An 18,384-nucleotide genomic window follows, 5' to 3' on the forward strand; every position below is an offset into this window, starting at 1 on the left:
CGTACAGCTGAGTATTGTATATATGTTTGTGAGTCTTTCATGTAAATGATTTTGATACAGCGTAAAAGTTTAAAGAAATGATCCAAAGAACCTGGCATCACCCTCACGTCTCAGGAGGGGGTGAGCTGCAGGGTCCTGGCATCACCCTCACGTCTCAGGAGGGGGTGGGCTGCAGGGTCCTCTGGCCACTCACTGAGCCCCTTTCTTCACTGTTAGCATTCCATCACTTAAGCTGAGCGGCTGGTGACCGTTTTTAAATTGTATTTCCCTTTCTCTTTAGGAAATAAAAACCGAGCATAGTTGCAAAAATGACCCAGAACTCTTCCAGGTGGAAGGAAGTCCCTGTCAGGATGAACATTTGACTGGTGAGTGAGGAGGGACCAGGGGAGAGGGGGAGGGAGGGCTCAATATTTAAATGGAATGGGGGGAGGGCTATGAGTGGCAAGAAGTAAATGTATCTGCTTATTTTAACCGTTAAAAATGAACTTTTTTTTTTCCTTCTGGAGCTGAGGACTGAACCCAGGGCCTTGCGCTTGCTAGGCAAGCACTCTACCACTGAGCTAAATCTCCAACCCCAAAAGTGAACTGTTTCAACTGTTAAAAATGAAATATTATAACAAATTGAAGGACAAAAATTAGGAACTTAGGGCTGGGAAGATGGCTCAGTGAGCAAAGAGGTGGCCACACAAGTCTGAGGGCCTGAGTCCAGATGCCTAATCCTGCATCAAAGTCGGGCACAGAGCTGAAGTAACTCCAGTCTCCGAGGATTCGACACCCTCTTCTGTCCCCCTCAGGCTCCAGAAACAAACGTGGTGCACATACATACATTTAGGCGAAACACTCATACACATAACATAAAATAAGAGGCTGGAGAGATGGCTCAGAGGTTAAGAGCACTGGCTGTTCTTTCAGAGGTCGTGAGTTCAATTCCCAGCAACCACATGGTGGCTCACAACCATCAATAATGAGATCTGGTGCCCTCTTCTGGCCTGCAGGCGTACATACAGGCAGAACATTGTATACATAATAAATAAATCTAAAAATAAATAAATAAATAACATAAAGTAAAAAAAAGCCTGGGGGTGAGGGAGATGGGCATAGCTGCCTGAGCTTGTAATTCAAGCACCAGGATGGGGACAGGTGAGTCCCTGAGACTTGCTGGCCAGCCAGCCACTTTAGCTAGTATGTCCCAGGTCCAAGGAGAGATCCTGCCTCAGAAAACAGTAAGGTGAAGAAGAGAAGTGAGGAAAACATTTGACGAAGACCTCAGACCTCCACATACCAATGCATATATACATGTATACACACATGAACACATATGTGCAACACAAGAAATTAGAAATCTATTACCCATATGAGAGGAAATACTTATATAGGGGCATTTTTTTTTCTTATGAAGCTCTTAATGACATTAGAATAACGATACGCAAAAATGTGTAAAACAAAGCCATGTACACTGGAGACCACTGATGCTTTGCTATAACAAAACCAACAGAAAGTGCTAAATGTCTGATCAAAGCTCGTGAAAAACATCAGGGTGTATATGCATGACTACGTGTGTGAGACCCTATATGTGTAATTTTGTGTGTCTGATTGTGTGTGTGTGTGCAGGCATGACTGTGTGTGTCTCTGAGTGTGGGCCCATGTGCACATCAAACAGCACTTCCGTAACCTTGAGCTGGAAATTCTACTTCATGGAATCCTCCCCACAGATGGGAACAGAAAACTAAGGAAATGGTAAAAACAGGAGAAGTATCTGGGCAGGACTGGTGGCACAGGCCTGTAACGCCAGCTGCTCTGGAGGCTGAGACAGAAGGGCAAAGCTGAGGCCAGCCTGGATGACTTAGTGAGATATTGTCTCACTAAAACGTTTTTGTAAAGTGACTGAGGATGTGGAGTGCTTGTCTAGCATGTGTGAGGCCCCAATACGTCCAACAAAAATTAAGCCCAAGGACTCAGCCCTTCTTTGCCACAGTATCTGCTCCATGCCTGTGCTGCCCCAGGCTCTGAGGACACAGCAAGAATGTCACAGAGACTCGGCACGTTCCACGGGACGGCTCAGTCACCACACTAGGCCATATGCAGCCTGTCCTTTGTCTCCCTGTCTCTACATCCCCTGGACCAGGAGATCTGGTGACAACTGCCACTTTGTCTATGAACCAGAGTTGTCTCCAGTAACATCTGCCACCAGATCTTGTCTGCCCAATGTGCTCTCAAAAAAGAGTGGACGGCCATTCTCTGCTGCTTAGAGGCTCAGTATGATCATCGCCCTGAACGTCAGATCTTCGTGAGGGACACAAGTGTGCGGGAATGACTTTGAGAAGGCAAAGAGGACACTCAGGAGTCCATACCCAAGGCCCCCTGCAGGGTCCCACCCATCTCAGTGCGGCCACCCTAGGCTCACATATCCATGATCTGCTGCTGGCACTCGGTGCTCCCGCTACAGTGCCAAGGGGAGGTCACTGCTCCCACCTGACCCCACCCACAGGAGCAGGGCAGAAAGGGCAGAGTTGCAACATGGTCTGGGGCCGTGTGGAAGCTAAAAATGGCCACTTGCTTGAGAGTGGACCCAGAGCCCCAATCACTTTAGTAAGCCAGCACAGCAACCCTGGACAGGTAGAGATGATGTGCCTTCCTCCCTGGGCTGTGCAGCCTCTCAAATGCCCTGGTAGCTCTTCCAGAGGACCTGGGTTTGATTCCCAGAACCCATAATGGCAGTTCACAACTGGCTGTAAACTCCAGTTCTAGGGGATCCGATGCCCTCTTCTGGCCTCCATGGTCACCAGGCACGCATGTGGTGCACAGACATACATGTAAACAAAACAGCCATACACATAAAATTAAAAAACGCTCTGCTCTTCAGCAGAGTTACAGTCTCGGGGGCTTTCATTGCAGGACTGACCGTGTTGCAGTGAGAGTCACTTCCCATGCTGGATGTCTGCACTCTCATGAGAGACACATTCACAGCGTTTGCACTTTCAGGGTTCCGTTCACGGCCTAGAAGAGAAGGAGGTCCCCAGAGCAAGTGGGCAGGGGACTCATCAGCCCTTTTTATCTGAGCGGAGTGAGCTAGAGGCTCCAACACTGGATAAGGAGGGGCCATTCCTGCTTGGGGCTACCCTCAGGCTGAGAAGGCACTTGGGGAGAGACTGCATGGAAATAACATACCTAGAACCTCTGCTGGTTCTGCTGTAACCAGAGCTGTCCCCCACCTGCTCCTGTCCTGACCTTTATCCTCAGCTGAGGAGTTGATGTCTCTGTCCTGACCATGCCCTCCTCTCTCAGACTTGGTTTAGAGAGTGAGATGGACTGGTGAGATTCTGGGGCTCCGTGGTTTTGGGGAAGTGGGAGATGGTATATCAATTGCTGGAGCAAGAGACGGCTAGGCTTCAAGGACACTGGGGTTTGGGACACAGGGAGGGCAATTCTGAAGGAGAAGAGCAGGTTAGGGAGATTCAGATTCGGTGTCCAAGGGATCCACCCTCAGCCAACACTCACCTGGATAGGCTCTTTTCATATCCTGCAATACTCGCTTCCAGACCCCAGTCTTCCAAATTATAGCCAAAGCTACACTCGCCAGCAGAGATACCACGAGTCCTATGATGAGGCCTAAGAATGAGTATTTGGGGTCACACTTCCGGTTTGTCTTTGGGGTACAAGGAGTCTTTTCAACGTCTCCGTTGGTACACCTGGGCACACACAAGGAACAAATGATAAGATTTTGTGAGAAGGCTGCTGGCCAGATGTGATGAAAGGGGAGTCACCCACTCTGCCCAACGTCCCTGAGATGGCATTAAAGGAAGGACAGGCTCCTGTGTCTCCACTCCAAACTTGTTCCTACATCTGGGCGCACACAGTGCAGACTTTGGGGAGCTCTCTGTAGACATGGTGGCAGACTTTCTGCCTTTTCTGCAGGGTGTGTGCTGAGCTGCCCTGGGCCACAAGGAGATCCTAAGTTAGGAAAGAGGAGGACAGAAGCCTGTGTGGCCACCGCTGACCATGTCTTTGTCAACTTTAATAAGCAGACCTTTTTACCAATCATAGTAAATCCCACGTGGTCAGGGAAGAGTAAGCGAACTATTTTCCCTCCAATTGCTGAAGTTGAGACTGCAGGGACAGGGTCCTGGGGTGAGGCTGGCTGAGTTGGCTCAGGTGCCTCTGAGAACCCTGAGGGAGCCACACGCACAGCCTCGTTATATTTTTTTGCGTGCGTGTAGCACTTTTGTCTTTATAGGCTTCCGTCTGCACAAGAATTCTGAAGTGATGTAAGTAAACACAAGCCAGGCTATATTCTACTCATTCTCATGCTATATTCTACAAATAGCAGACAAATTATCTTGCCAAGGGAAAATGAATGGGTGGGAAAGTCCACGAAGGGATTGGTGGGGGACAGGGGCATGGAGAGGCCATAGCAGGATCAGAAGACCCCAACTGCTTAGAGATACCCTGTGGTGTGGGAACTCCATGGAGTCGGAGGAAAAGAAAAGGATACAAGGAAGCTTGGGTCTTCTGGGGTTCCCCTGGGCTTGTAGGAGTTTCAGGGCCCCTGTGTCATACTCAAGGCATCTCTGGCAGAACTCAGGAGAGTTTTCATCTTCAAAGGTGCCTGGTTTACACTGACACTCCGTGTCCCGGGTGGAGTTGCATTTGCTTTTTTCCTCTTTATCTGTAAGAGTTAGAAGGATGAGTTTTCTGGTTACCATGGGGTAACTCTTCCTCAGGACACAGTTCCTCTGCTTCAGCTCAACTGAACTTAGGAAGTAATAACCAGGGCCGGTTTCTATAACACCATGGCCTGGGGCATGCAGACGATGGCTCCCATGAGCAGCTACCAGTACTCAGAGCCTTACAAAAGGAACACAATTCATGACCTCATGCATCAGAATTGAGAGGAACAGTCTTTTTGATCATGAGGACAGGTGCAAGGGATGCACAGAGGATGATCTTCAAACTCCTGGAAACAGGAAGAGCATGAAGAAGCAGAGACTGAGCTCTCACACCTAGCAAGAACTCAGAGCCTAGAACAAGAGAGCCTAGCCCAGAGCCAGCTGGGAACCCAGCCTGAACCCATTTAGCCGTTCTTGTCTTTGTTACCAACTACGATGGTTAATCTCAACTGTTAACTTGATAAGATCAAGGATCATCTGGGAGACGGGCCTCTGGGCATGTCTCTGGGAATTATCTTGATTAAGCTAATTAGGTGGGAAGACTCATACGCTCTGGGTGGCACCATTCTTGGACTAGGCTCCTGAACTGTATAAAAAGGAGAAAGTGGACTAAGCACACACATCTGTTACTCTCTGAGAACGGGAGTTGAGCAGCTGCTTCAAGCTCCCGCCCACCTTGACTTCCCTGCCACGATGGGCGGTTGATACCCTTGAACTGTGAGCCAGTTCGACCCTTTTTTTCTGAGCTTTCCTCTCAGCAACAGGAAAAGAAACTAAAACAACAACTACAACCTCAACACTTTAGCAGGCCCACCACAGGAAAGATGAATGCACGTTGAAGTTTCTGTGGAAAGTTCTAGGAGTGGCCTCAGGTCTCACAGGACTAGAAGGCAGCCATTACTAAGAAAAAGCCAATGGATCCTGAGGGTAAGGATAGAACATGGCATGTCACTCGTAGCTGGAGACTGACTACAGGACGGAGGGGAGACTCTCAGTGGCTCTTTTCCTCTCTAAGCTGGGGTCGCATCTCATGATCCACACTTCTGACTTCAACTTCTAGAAAATGCAAAGCCAGCAAGTTACTACCCGTAGTAACTCAAACTTTGCTCCTGGGTATCAAATCCACTGCAGAGTTGGGGAGACTCATGCTGGACCCAGAATGAATTAATGCCCTATTCCAAACATTCAGGGCTCTTTACTCCTCAATTCTGGAGCTGGAGACCTCCCTGTTCCACTCAGAACCCTGTATCTATCTATCCATCAAGGCCCAGCTCTAACGCTGTGTGCTCTGTGGAGCCCCACCACTCCTCAGGACAAGTCCTTGCCCACGGGCACCAGGGTGCTTCCTGTTCACCAAGTGTGCCAGCTTATAAATCAATGGGTGGTGAAGGTAGTGGTAACCGCCCCATAATGCACCTGGGGGTACTAGGCCCTGCTCTCCACAGGGGCAGAGTACTTTCTACCTTGTTCTCAATCGATGGTTGCAATGATTCCTAAAACACAGCACAGATGAATTCCCCAGGGTTTTTGATTTTTTTAAATTTTTTGTCTCATTGAATTAAGGATAAGGGGGAGAACAGGGTGGGGTAAAGATCCAATTGGGCTGGAATTGAGGTTTCCGAGTCCACAGCAGTTATGAGTCCCACCCCCCAGGTCCCACCTATGGGAAGGAGGCCCTTTGCTCCGCACCTTCCTTACAGACGCTGCAGGGTCTGCATGAGGCCAGGCTGTTGAGAGAGCTGGTGTAGTCTATCCCGGCAGTGCAGGGATTGCAAGCCCTAGTCTCAGGTGACAGGTAGGAGCCTGAGGAGGGAAAAAAAAAAGATGATGAAGGAAACCACAGGACTTCCAGAGCCACGGTGAAGACCTGTGTCCTAGTTAGACCCGGGAAGGGGAGATCACTACTGAGGAACTGCCTTCCTCAGACTGGCTGTGGGCATGTCTATGGAGCATGCTCTTTTCTCCCTTCCTTTCTTTTCTTTTTTTTTAATGACAGGGTCTCACTATGCAGCCCTAGCTAGCCTAGAACTCACTATGTAGGCTAGGCAGAAACAGGTCAAAGCTTATGTGGTCTACATAAGCACATTCCAGGATAGCAAGCGCTAAATAGTGAGACCTCCCACCCCAATAAAAAAGAAAGCAGATTATGAAAGATTATGAACCTTGGTACGTCAACAAAGTTGGTAATTTGTAAAACAGACAATCTATACAGGCAGATGATGGGAAACCAACTCAAGATGCAGCGATCAGGTACCCGTTCTCTTTCCAACCCTTCTGGGACCTCAGGCCTGCATCCCTATCAGAGTGGGAGAAGTTGGTCCTCCACCGACTGGAGCAGTAGACAGTGTTCCTAGTGACTGGGTCTGTGCAGTGGAGGAATAGAAGGTACCACTGTCTACCCTCTGTGTATGCCTGCACCACTCAGCAGAGATGGATTGTCCTCAAGACAGGTGGCTCCAGCACAAAGTCACCTCCTTGGGAACTGTGTCTTCTCAGCACCTGCCTCCTGTTCCATTCATTCCTGGAAGGAAGGAGGCTGAAGCCCTGGCCAAAAGGAAGGGAAGCAGCCTCTTCTTCTTCTTTTACTTTTTTTTATTTATTCTGTGTGTCTTTCACAACATGTATCTTGAGCCCATGCATTTCCCCATCTCTTTGCATCTGCCCTCTGCTCCTACACCCCACCCCCACCCCACCCCCGCCAAATGAAACAAAATTTAAGGGAAAAAATTTAAAAAAATCTCATCATGGAAGCTGCAGTGTGACACAGTGAGTCACACAGTAAACATCTTTGTCCACATATCTTTACTTGCAAGTGTTTATTACAAAGAGTCACTGGTCTGGTTCGAGGCCTCTGGTTTCTACTATACCATCCATGCTGGGCCCTCACTGGGACTCTTCCTGAATATCCTGTTGTTGCCCTGTGTCACAGAGATCCTTCAGCTTTGGGTCCATGGGTCAGGCCCCTTCATGTGCTCTAGCAGAGCGTAGATGGGGTGGATGTTGGGGCGGGCCAAGTCATAACCCTGGTTCTGGGCCTGGGCAGCTGCAGGGTTGGTCTGCCTGCCAGTTCTTCTCATCCTCGACACCAGGGTGAACTCTCCAGCATTGCCCCAGCTAATTTACCCTTTGTAGCAATGAGCGAGGGGCCAGGCCAGTTCTCCTGCCTTTGTGCCCTTAGAGTCAGCTCTCCCACACCTACACCATCAGGGCCAGCTCCACTGTTGCCCAGGTGAGGTGCAGGGGCCACTCTTCCAAGCACTGCAGCTGATGAGGGGCAGGGACAGCCTTTCTGCTTCCATGACCCCAGGGCCAGCTCCTTTACCTGTCCCAGGTGTTGGTGGGTAGGGGGTGGAAGGAGGGCATCTCTCGGGCATCCATGCCACCATATGTTAGGTGAGAAATGGGGACAGCACCCCCATACACAACACTGGGGCTCAGTCACCCACACCTCTGACAACAGGGCCAACTCTGCTGGGCTGCCTAGGTGAGGAGCAGGGTCCGCTTTCCTGAATGCCATAGCTTGTAAGGGGGGGGGGTTGTAGGCAGTAAGGGGTGAGGGGTAAGGGGGGCATCTCTCCCCTACCCATACTACCACATGACAGTAGTGGGGATAGCTCTCCACGCTTACAACTTCGAGGCTGGCCCACCCACACCTCCAGCAACAGGGTCGGCTCTACTGTGCTGCCCAGGTGAGGTGCAGGACCTGCTTTCCCGAGTGCTGCAGCTGGCGCAGGGCAGAGACAACTCTCCCACTCTTGTGACCTCAGGGCCAGTTCTCCCACCCGCCCCAGGCATTGATGGGGGGAGGGAAGGGCCCCCCTCCGCCCCATCCATGCTGCCACAAGATAGATTGGGTATTGGGGGCATCTCTTCCATGCTCATGGCTTCAGGGCTTGCTCACCCACACCTGCGCCAACAGATTGGCTCTATTGTGCTGTCCAGGCAAGGTGCAGGACCGGGAGGCAGCTTGGCAGCTTCTTTAGGAGGCCAAGGATCGTGTATCTTATCTCTGCAGTGGTGCCCACAGGCATAAGGAGCAGCCAGAGCCTGCAGGGTTGTAATGGGGCCCTTCTAAAGAGACACTTGTGACCTCTACCTTTGACTATAAGACTATTGAGACACTGCACTCCAACAAATTGGAAATCTTGTCCTGGGGAGAGAAGAAGAATGATGGCTAGGCAGAGACAGGAACTTATAAGGAAAGAGACTTGCAACTTGTCAGACCACCCTGCAGGACAGAATGGGGCCAAAACAATGATGGGTCAATAATTCTGGTCGTCGGAGAGATGGCTCAGCGGTCAAGAGCCCTGGCTGCTCTTCCAGAGGAGTTCAATTCCCAGGGTTCAATTCCCAGCACCCACAAGGCAGCTCACAACTGTGTGTAACCCTCACACAGACATACATGCAGGCAAAACACCAATGCCCATAAAATAAAGTTATTAAAAATATGGAAATAAAACAACATATAACTTTGGCCCCCCACTTAACCCTAAACATCATGTCAAAGATGGATTTGGGGGGAGGGGTCACTAGACCCTCTGTCTGTTTCCAATATGGCCACAATAGACAAATGGCCTTCTTCTGAATTCTAGTGTCAATCAATGACTCTTTTGATTGGCATACTTATTGAGGATGATGGTAGAGTCTGGCTTGCCAGGACTGCCAGAACACGGACTCTGACTTTGGTAATTCTGGTATAGGACCAGACTGGGAGCTACCTAAGGTTCCAAGAAGAGTTAAGATGAGGGAAAAGCATGTGAACACAGCTGGTTTCTATGGTTTTATGACTGTAGGTAGCATCCCCAGAATTCACACGATGCAAATAAGTGAACAGTAACTGGACGGCAAAGCCGGGGTTACAGGTAATGTGCTCATCCAGCATGAATGAGGCCCTAGGTTAGATCCAGCAAAAAGGAAAGAAAAAGAAAAGAAAAAGGAACTGGATAGCCAAGGGCAAAATAAGCTGGACCCTTACCTGATACTGTGTACAGATACCTAAATGGAAGCATGGAAACTACCAAACTCCTAGAAAACATGGAGATAAATCTTCATGACCTTGCATTTAGAAGATACCAATAAGTATCTATGGCATAAAGAAAAAACGGGAACTTCAAGGACCAGAAGACTGGAAGAACATGGAGCTGGGGGTGGAGGGTGGGGGCAAAGACTGGCAATCAATCTAGAACGCACCTGGTTGACACTTTATTTCTGATGGGCTTTGACTGGCTCTCTGGAGGTCAGCGTGTAGATCACCGACTGGCTCAGATGTCACTGTGTCTCTGAGGCTCTGTAGGAACAAGGCAGGCACTGCCTTAAGTGGCTGTTGGGTCTCACCATCACACGGCCATCTCCCGTTCCCTTCCCTCCAGCTTCTAAAACAACCTGGACCTTCGACCCTCCCTCACTTCTAAAACTGCCCAGTACTTGTGTTCATATTCCTCTTTGCTTCTTACAGAAACTTGAACTACTCCTCTCTTTTACTCTTTCCTGTTTAAACAAATTAAATTTGTATGCACATAGTAGAAAATAAGAGGAAAGTCTTTAAAATAAAAATTTCATTTTCTCAACTAGAAATAACATGCATCCTTTAATATACTGTCTTGTTTCCCATATGACTACTTAATCACATGTGTCTCTCTCTCTCTCTCTCTCTCTCTCTCTCTCTCTCTCTCTCTCTCTCACACACACACACACACACACACACACACACACACACACACACACAGAGTTTTTAAAAACACAGTCAGGAGCTGAGAAGATGGCTCAGTGGATAATACACTGGCCACACAAACATAAAGACCTGAGCTCAGATTCCCCAAACTCATATAAAGCTGGGCACAATGGCACACATCTGAAATCTCAGGGCTCCTATGGCTGGCTAGGAAGTGGAGACCGAGAATCCCTAGAAGCTCATGGGACAGTCAGCAGCATACCCAGTGGTGAACAAGAGAGATCCTGTCTCATGAGGTGGAAGGTGAGGGCTGACACCCGAGGTTGCCCTCTGATCTCCAGACAAATGCCATGGCACTGCATTCACACAACCTCATTAAGTGTGCACACACCGATTTTTTTCAAAATGCATTCAGGTATACCTTAGGTAAAACTTAACATCTTAATCACTTTAAACATATAGGCCAGCAGTGCTAAGAGCATTCACATTGTCGTGTAAACAAAATCCAGAATTCTTTTCATCTTGCAAAACTGAAAGTCGGTACCCGTTAAAATAACAAACTGCTCACTTCACCTGTTAAAATAACAAACTGCTCACTCCTCGGTCGACCTCTCCATGCTGGCTACCACTGTTCTGCTTATCCTCTTTTTCTTTCTTTTTGTTTTGTTTTGTTTGTTTTTCAAATAGCTAAAAAGGTACCAAAAGTAGCTAAGAGCCAAGAGAGTATGGAAAAAACGGTTCTTACGCAGGGCTGCCTGGCATTAACTGAACCTGTCCTAACCTTGGTTCCTACTTTGATTCTACTTACTCGTTTTTCAGACATAGGCATGTTCCACCTCAACAGCGAAATATTAAAACAGAAGGCAGAAAACTGTAACCAGCCCGGCAAAAATGAATATAATAAAATAAAATTAATATATGAATTCTTCAGAGACACTGGTGTGCCTCTCTGACGATTAGAAATTAGAAACAATGGACTCCAAGAAACTGGAATTCCCCTCAGGAATCTCGTGCTAGCAGAAGAGGAAAAGTCTGGATTCTTGCCCTAAGAGCCTTTTTACTCTTTTTAAAGCCAATAAATTTCTAATCCAAGAAACTTCATTAAAAAAAAAAAAAAAAAAAAAAAAAAAGCGGAGCAGTGGTGTCGCACGCCTTTATTCCAGCACTCTGGGAAGCAGAGGCAGGCAGATCTTTATGAGTTCGAGGCCAGCCTGGTCTACAGAGCAAGTTCCAGGACGGCCAAAGCCACACAGAGTCTCGCGGGGGCCGGGGAGACAAAAAACAAAACAAACAAAAACAGTGATGCCACACTGGAAATGAGTTCTTGAGCCGCAGGTATCAGAGGCCCGCGCTAGTAGCTGGGCAGGGTCAACCCTCCAGCCCCTACATCTAAATTCTTTCAGCCCCGTAGGTCCTCAAGGAATACCGGGTCCTCCCCCGCCCCACCGTCCCGGCTTTCCCTGCCCCATCTCGCCCTAGGCATGGTGTCCTGGTGGGTTTTGCTGGGCTAGCTGGGTCCTTCCTCCTCGCCCCTCGGAGTCCCACCTTGGTCCTTCTCCCCTGCCCGGTCCCTTCCACCCAACGTCAGAGCCTCCCTCCCTCCACCTCTGGGTCCTCTCACCCACCGTCCCCTCACTGGAGCTGCGCCTCGTCACATCCTCCCTAGTCGAATCTTCCGCCCACTTCTCCAACCTACTCCCTCCACCTCTGGGTCCTCTCACCCACCGTCCCTTTACCGGAGCTGCGCCTCGCCTCGTCACATCCTCCCCAGTTGAATCTTCCGCCCACTTCTCCAACCTACCCTGCCCCTTGGGGTTCCCCACCCCACCATCGAACCTTCCACCCTTCACCGTCGAGTTCTCCCCGCTCCACAGTGGTGTTCCCCCACAACGTCAGACCTTTTCCCCAGCGCCAAGCACGTGCGCTCCAGGCCTGGACGGCACCCTGCGCCCAGCTTCCTGCGCCGGACCGGGCACCGCCTTCTCACCGGGCACCGCGCGCCCACCGGGCACCGCGTTCTCACTGGGCGATACTCACCAAGAACAGAAGGACAACTTGTAGTATGAGGAAGGTCTTGGGGACCCTAGGCCGAAGTCTGAGCTCCGGGAGTGGCCCGGGACCTGGGGTGTGACCTGCCCAGGCCGCTGAGGCTGTGGGCACGCTGCGTCCCCGAGACTTCATCGAGGGTTGCCCTGATTCCCGATCCCGAAATTTCTCAAAAACCGCGAAGAAGAGCTGTTTCCCCTCTGGATTTCCACCCCGTTGCTTGGCGGCGCTTCTTCTGCTCACGCGCGAAGTGGGAAGAAACTTTTCTGGATTTCTTGGCCACACCCATTCCAGGAGGAGCTCAGTGACGTTCAATTAATCCCTTTCCTACCTTTATTGGGAGCACCGCCGCAGGGCGCACAGTCTCAGGACAGGACTTGGAACAACTTTTTTTTTTTTTTTTTTTTTTAAGAACCATAACATTTTTATTATAGTTTTCGAGTATGTTTATGATTATAAAAACTCACAACACTCAATAATCTGCCTGCCCCATCATACTTTGACTAATATTATGATATTCACCCTAGTAACAGAAGATAAATTTATGCTTCTCTACCGTCTAGAACACTATTCGTACCACCTAGGAAAACCTGATTTCACTGGACAACTACCCCTCGCTGCCTGCAGACCTTCCTCTTTCACACTGGGCACAGCACAGAGCTGGTCGCAGGAACATCTGCCTGCGCCCTCAGCGTCCAACCACGAAGACACCTGAGTTTTCAGCTTGTGTGGCTGGAGGAGCTGACTCAGAAGGTGGCTGACGTGGGGAGGCCTCCTCCTCCCCCTTTCTACCTTTTCTTCCTCTTCTTTCTCTTCTTTCTTCTTTTTTCTTCCTCTTCCTCCTCCTCCTTCTCTCCTCCGATTCCTCCTCTTCTCTTCTTGAATTTGTTATTGTTATAGTTTTTATGCTGCCAGGCCATATCCGAGAACCCAGAACAGGAAATGATAGAATAGATGGCATCGCTGGGCCATGGTGATGCACTTTAATGCCAGCACAGGCGGAGGCAGGTGGACCTCTGAGTTTGAGGCCAGCCTGGTCTACAGAGTGAGTTCCATGACAGCCAGGACTACACAGAGAAAGCCTGTCTCAAAGCCACATGAACACACACACACACACACACACACACACACACACACACACACACACACATCAGGCTTAGTGATGCCTTTAATCCCAGCACTCAGGAGGCAGTGGCAGGAGGATCTCTGTGAGTTTGAGGCTATCCTGGTCTATATAGTGAGTTCTAGGACAGCCAGAGCTATGTAGTGAGACCCCTGTCTTGACTAAACAAGCAAAAAAATTATAACAAGAGTTAGACTTTACATCTGCTGCTAGCCTTTGGGTTTCCAGTACAGTATATCATTGAACAAACTTCTTCACACAAACTTCTTCACATTTGTCTCAGTTCAGGTTTTTTGTTTTTTGTTTTTTTCTTTTTTTGGTTTTTCAAGATAGGGTTTCTCTGTGTAGCACTAGCTGTCCTGGAACTCGCTTTGTAGACTAGGCTGGCTTCAAACTTACTGAGATCTGCCTGCCACTGCCTCCCAAGTGCTGGGATTAAAGGCGAGCGCCACCACTGCCCAGCCATCAGTTCAGTTCCTATTTTTGTGTGTGTGTGTGTGGGTGCCGGGGTGGGGGTGGGGGTGATGCATACTTTTCAAGGAAGTATGCTGCTCAAAGCCTGAGATAATTCAGTAAAGTTTCTGGTACCCAAATAAAGTAATCAGTTTATTAATAATCTGTAACTTCTGGAGCTGGGTGTGGTGGTACACCCTTTAATCCCAGCACATGGGAGGCAGAGGCAAGTGGATCTCTGTGACTTGGAGGCCAGCCTGGGCTACAGAGCACGTTCCAGGACAGCCAGAACTACATAATAGAGAGAGACTCTGTCTGGGGAAAAAAAAAACCCAAAACACAAAACAAAAAAAAAACCCCTCTGACTTCTGTGCAATCACTCAACTTCTCCCTGGTTGGCTCAGATAACACCAGCATTACAAGAAGCGGCTCCAAGTGCTGTATCCTACTGGCCTGTCAGGTGAATGTTCTCAGCACACATCCCACCAGGTCACAGAGGATGATGTTTGATGATCATGGGAGACATTTGGAAACTGGGTGTGGGCTGGAGGTGGCACCTGTGAGGTGATTGACACCCCTCCTAGGTGTCCTTGATCTGTACTCCCAGGGTTAGGAGACAGCCTGTGCCGTCACTTGCTACTGAGTCGTTTGAGACATTCACTGCAAAGAATAGCCAGGAGGAAAAAGATGGACAGTATGTAGGGGTATGTTTGTAACAGGACATAGCAGGCCAGAAACACAAGCCAAGATTCACCAGACAGTGACATTTGCATACACTGCTTGATTACCCCTGGAAGTCAAATCTACCATCAAAATTGAAGTGCTGAGATTTTGTATCCAATACTATATATCAAAGGTCCTCAACCTGTGAGTCATGACCCCTTTCACAGGGGTCACTTAAGACCATCAGAAATATCAGATATTTGCATTACAATTCATAACAGTAGCAAAATTACAGTTATGAAGTAGCAACAAAAATAATTTTACGGTTGGAGTCACCACAACATGAGGAACTGTATTAAAGAATCGCAGCGTTAGGAGGGTTGCGAACCACCATCATAGACCATGCTACATTCGTTCGCTTTGGTGTATCTGGCTTATTTCATTAGCGCAGTGTCTTCCAAGTCCATCCATGTGTCCAGGAATGATAGAATTTCTTCTCTTTATAGGGTGACGTAAGCGAAATTACCTTTATACACCAATTTTGATGGTCTGAACCTGAACCTGGGAGTAACATTTCTGGGTCATATAAGAGTTCTACTTTTTGTTTTGTGCAGAGCTTCCACAATTTCCCCATATAACTGTACACATTTATATTCCCAACAATGGTGTACAAACACCTTTTCCCCAGAATACCACTATTCCATTCTTCTCTCCCCTAATGACCACCACACAAAGTACCACACACCTTTTGTAAATGTTTTCCTAAACATTTGGATGCTATTGTTAGTGGAACTGGTTCCGATTTTGTTGCTTTGAAATTACTTGCTACACCTACATACAAATGTTACTCTGTTGCTTTGAAATTGCTTGCTACACCTACGTACAAATGTTACTGAGTTTCATGCACTGGTCAGGTAGTCTATGATCTTGTTACATTTGTATATTATGACCTAGTTATAGATTATTTAGAGTTCTGTATGTAGGCAATCATTTTGACTGTAACTAAAAAAAAATTTTAGTTCTTCTTTTCCAATATTTAATGCCTTTTAATTATAGTTCTTATTTAATTGCCCTGGTTGGGACTCATTCTTAGTACAACATTAAATGGAAATGGTTAAAGCTAACATGCTTGTCATATTCTTAACCAATATTAAGTATTATTATCTGAGTACATACCTGCTAGTGAGATTTCTGGGTCATTTGGGATGATATTTGTGGTAGTCTTAACATTTTTTTCCCCCAGAGCTGAGGACCGAACCCAGGGCCTTGCGCTTGCTAGGCAAGCTCTCTACCACTGAGCTAAATTCCCAACCCCTTAACATTTTTTATTACATTTATTTTATTTGTGTGTGTGTGTTGCCTGCACACATGTACATGCCACAGGGTCCGTGTGATGGTAGGGGACAGTTTTCAGGAGCTGATTTTCACCTTCCATTATGTGAGTTGGTAGGTTCAAACTGAGGTTATTGGGCCTGGAGGCGGTGCCGTTAGCCACTGAGTTATCTCTTGGGACCTGTTGTAGTTTTTTGTTTTTGTTTTTTGTTTTAAATAGATGCCCCTTTCAGATTAAACTCCCTTCCACTCCTAATTTGCTAAGAATTCTTATGAATGGCAGTTGGAATTTGTCAGATGATTTTTTTTTTTATCTGTAGGGGTGATCTTGTGGTTTTTCTCTTTCGTGTTATTAAATAATTTGAGAACTTTCAAATGTTGCATCTTGCTTGAATTCTTAGACCACATTTGGCATGATTTTTTTTTACATATTGCTTGATTTGATTTGGTAATATTTTCATGTCTGAATTGACAAGGGATATTAGCCCATCAGTTTCTTTTTCTGTACTGACTTTGTACAACTCCAATGTCATTATCATCCTGGCTTTAGAAAATAGACTCAAGTTTCTGGGAGGAAATTATATAAGAATAGTTAATAGTTCTTTCTTAAATGATTGACAGCATTCAGCAGTAGCATCATTCATATTTTCCTTTTCTTTTTAAAATAAGGTTTATTTTATTTCACATGTGTGTGTGAATGCCTCCATACTTGTAAGTGAATTGCAGGCATACCTGGTGCACTTGGACACTTAAGAGGGCATTAGATTTCCTAGACCTGGAGAGCAATTGTGAGCTGCCTTGTGGGTGTTGGGGACCACACCTGGGTCCTCTGCAAGAACAGCAAGTGCTCTTAACAGCTAACCAGTCACCATATTTTCTATTCCTTATGTTATTTTTAAATTAAAGAACACTTTTTAAAAGATGGTATTTATTTTTATTTTATGTGCATCGATGTTTTGCCTGTTTGTATGTCTATGTGATGGTGCCAAATCCCATGGAACTGGAGTTATAGACAGTTGTGAGCTGTTATGTGGGTGCTGGGAATTGAACCGTGGTCCTCTGGAAGAGCAGCCAGTGCTCTTAACCGCTGAGCCATCTCCCCAGCCCCCTTCTGTTTTAGCAAGTGAACATTTTCAAGGTATTTGTCTCCCTTAGCTAGGCTCTAACATCACGGTATTAAAGCAGCTTGTAAAGCTCTTGAACACTGGTCATAATAGTGATATCCAGTTCCTAAAATTCTGATTTTTATAATTTTTGTTTTTCTCTCTTTTTAAATGAGCTTTGCTAAGGGCTACTAAATTGTCTTACTCTTTTCTTTTTAATTTTTTAAAAAACTTTAATTTTATGTGTATGGGTGTTTTGACTGCATATGACTATGTATCATATGTATGCAGTGCTTGAGGAGGTCAGAAGAAGGTATCTGATCTTCTGGAACTGGAGTTGCAGATGGTTGTGAGTTGCCATGTGGGTCCTGGGACTTGAACCCAGGTCCTCCAGAAGAGCAGCCAGTATTCTTAACAGCTGGGCCTTCTCTCCAACCCTTTTCTTAATCTTTCCATTAAATATGCTATCTATATTAGTGTTATTGGATTTTGTATTTTATAGCTATTCTCCTCATTATTATTTTTCTTCTATTCATTCTGCTCCATTTTGTCCAGCTTTTAAGTTAAAACCTTGATCATTAATACTCTCCCTCCTCTTCTTCCTCTACAGCAAGACCTTGCTATGTAGCCCAGTCTGATTTGGAACCTGAAACTCTTTCTGTCTCAGTCTTCCAAGCGCTAGGATTACAGCTGTGCACCACCACATAGGCTCTTAAGATTTTCTTTTTACTATTGCGAGCACTTACGTTTTAATGAAGCCCTGCTCTGCTTGCTTACCGTTGTTATCATTCAGCTGAAGTGTTTTCTAATTTCCACATAGTTTCTTCTCTGACCCATATTAATAAGAGTATTGTATAAATTATAAATGTATCTTTTCTTTCTTTTTTCTATTTTTTCTCTTTATTGAAAAGAAAAAAGATTTTATAGATTTTTCTCCCTCAATAATATACCCTTGTAACTGGATGGTTCTCTCCTGCACAATAGTTCCTAAATAACCCCTCAGAGGCTTAATATTATTTATAAAAGCTTGGCCATTATCTCAGGCTTGTTACTAACTAATTCTTACACTTAAATTAACCCATAATTCTAAACTCTGTTTAGCTACATGGCTCATGGCTTGCTACCTCGTTTTCTACACATCCTGCTTGCTCGGCTGCTGGCTAGTGTCTCTCTCTTGCTCCACCCTTCTTCATCTCCATCCTCAGTTTGATTGTACTGCCTAACCTTATCTTGCCTCTCCATTGGCCAAAACTGCCATATTATCAACCAATAAAAGCAACACACATTCACAGCGTACAGAAGAACATCCCACAGCATATCCTGATT

At 46.9% G+C, this 18,384-nt stretch overlaps 1 protein-coding gene across 1 annotated transcript in view; it reads right to left on the minus strand.

Annotated features, from left to right (window-relative positions):
- The window catches only part of LOC128107220 (tumor necrosis factor receptor superfamily member 10B-like), a 21,374-nt gene extending 8,622 nt beyond the window's left edge, over positions 1-12,752 (minus strand). The window contains exons 1-6 of the mRNA XM_052732849.1: positions 12,376-12,752; positions 9,858-9,954; positions 6,357-6,470; positions 4,558-4,666; positions 3,499-3,689; positions 2,903-2,997 (exon numbers count right to left, since the gene is read on the minus strand). Of these exons, the coding sequence (XP_052588809.1) occupies positions 2,903-2,997; positions 3,499-3,689; positions 4,558-4,666; positions 6,357-6,470; positions 9,858-9,954; positions 12,376-12,519 (750 nt within the window). The 5' untranslated portion in view covers positions 12,520-12,752. The remainder of the gene's footprint in view (positions 1-2,902; positions 2,998-3,498; positions 3,690-4,557; positions 4,667-6,356; positions 6,471-9,857; positions 9,955-12,375) is intronic.
- Between the last annotated feature and the right edge of the window lie 5,632 nt (positions 12,753-18,384).

Source organism: Peromyscus californicus, unplaced genomic scaffold (assembly GCF_007827085.1).
Source record: "Peromyscus californicus insignis strain IS unplaced genomic scaffold, ASM782708v3 Scaffold_12__1_contigs__length_115047231, whole genome shotgun sequence".
NCBI lineage: Eukaryota > Metazoa > Chordata > Mammalia > Rodentia > Cricetidae > Peromyscus > Peromyscus californicus.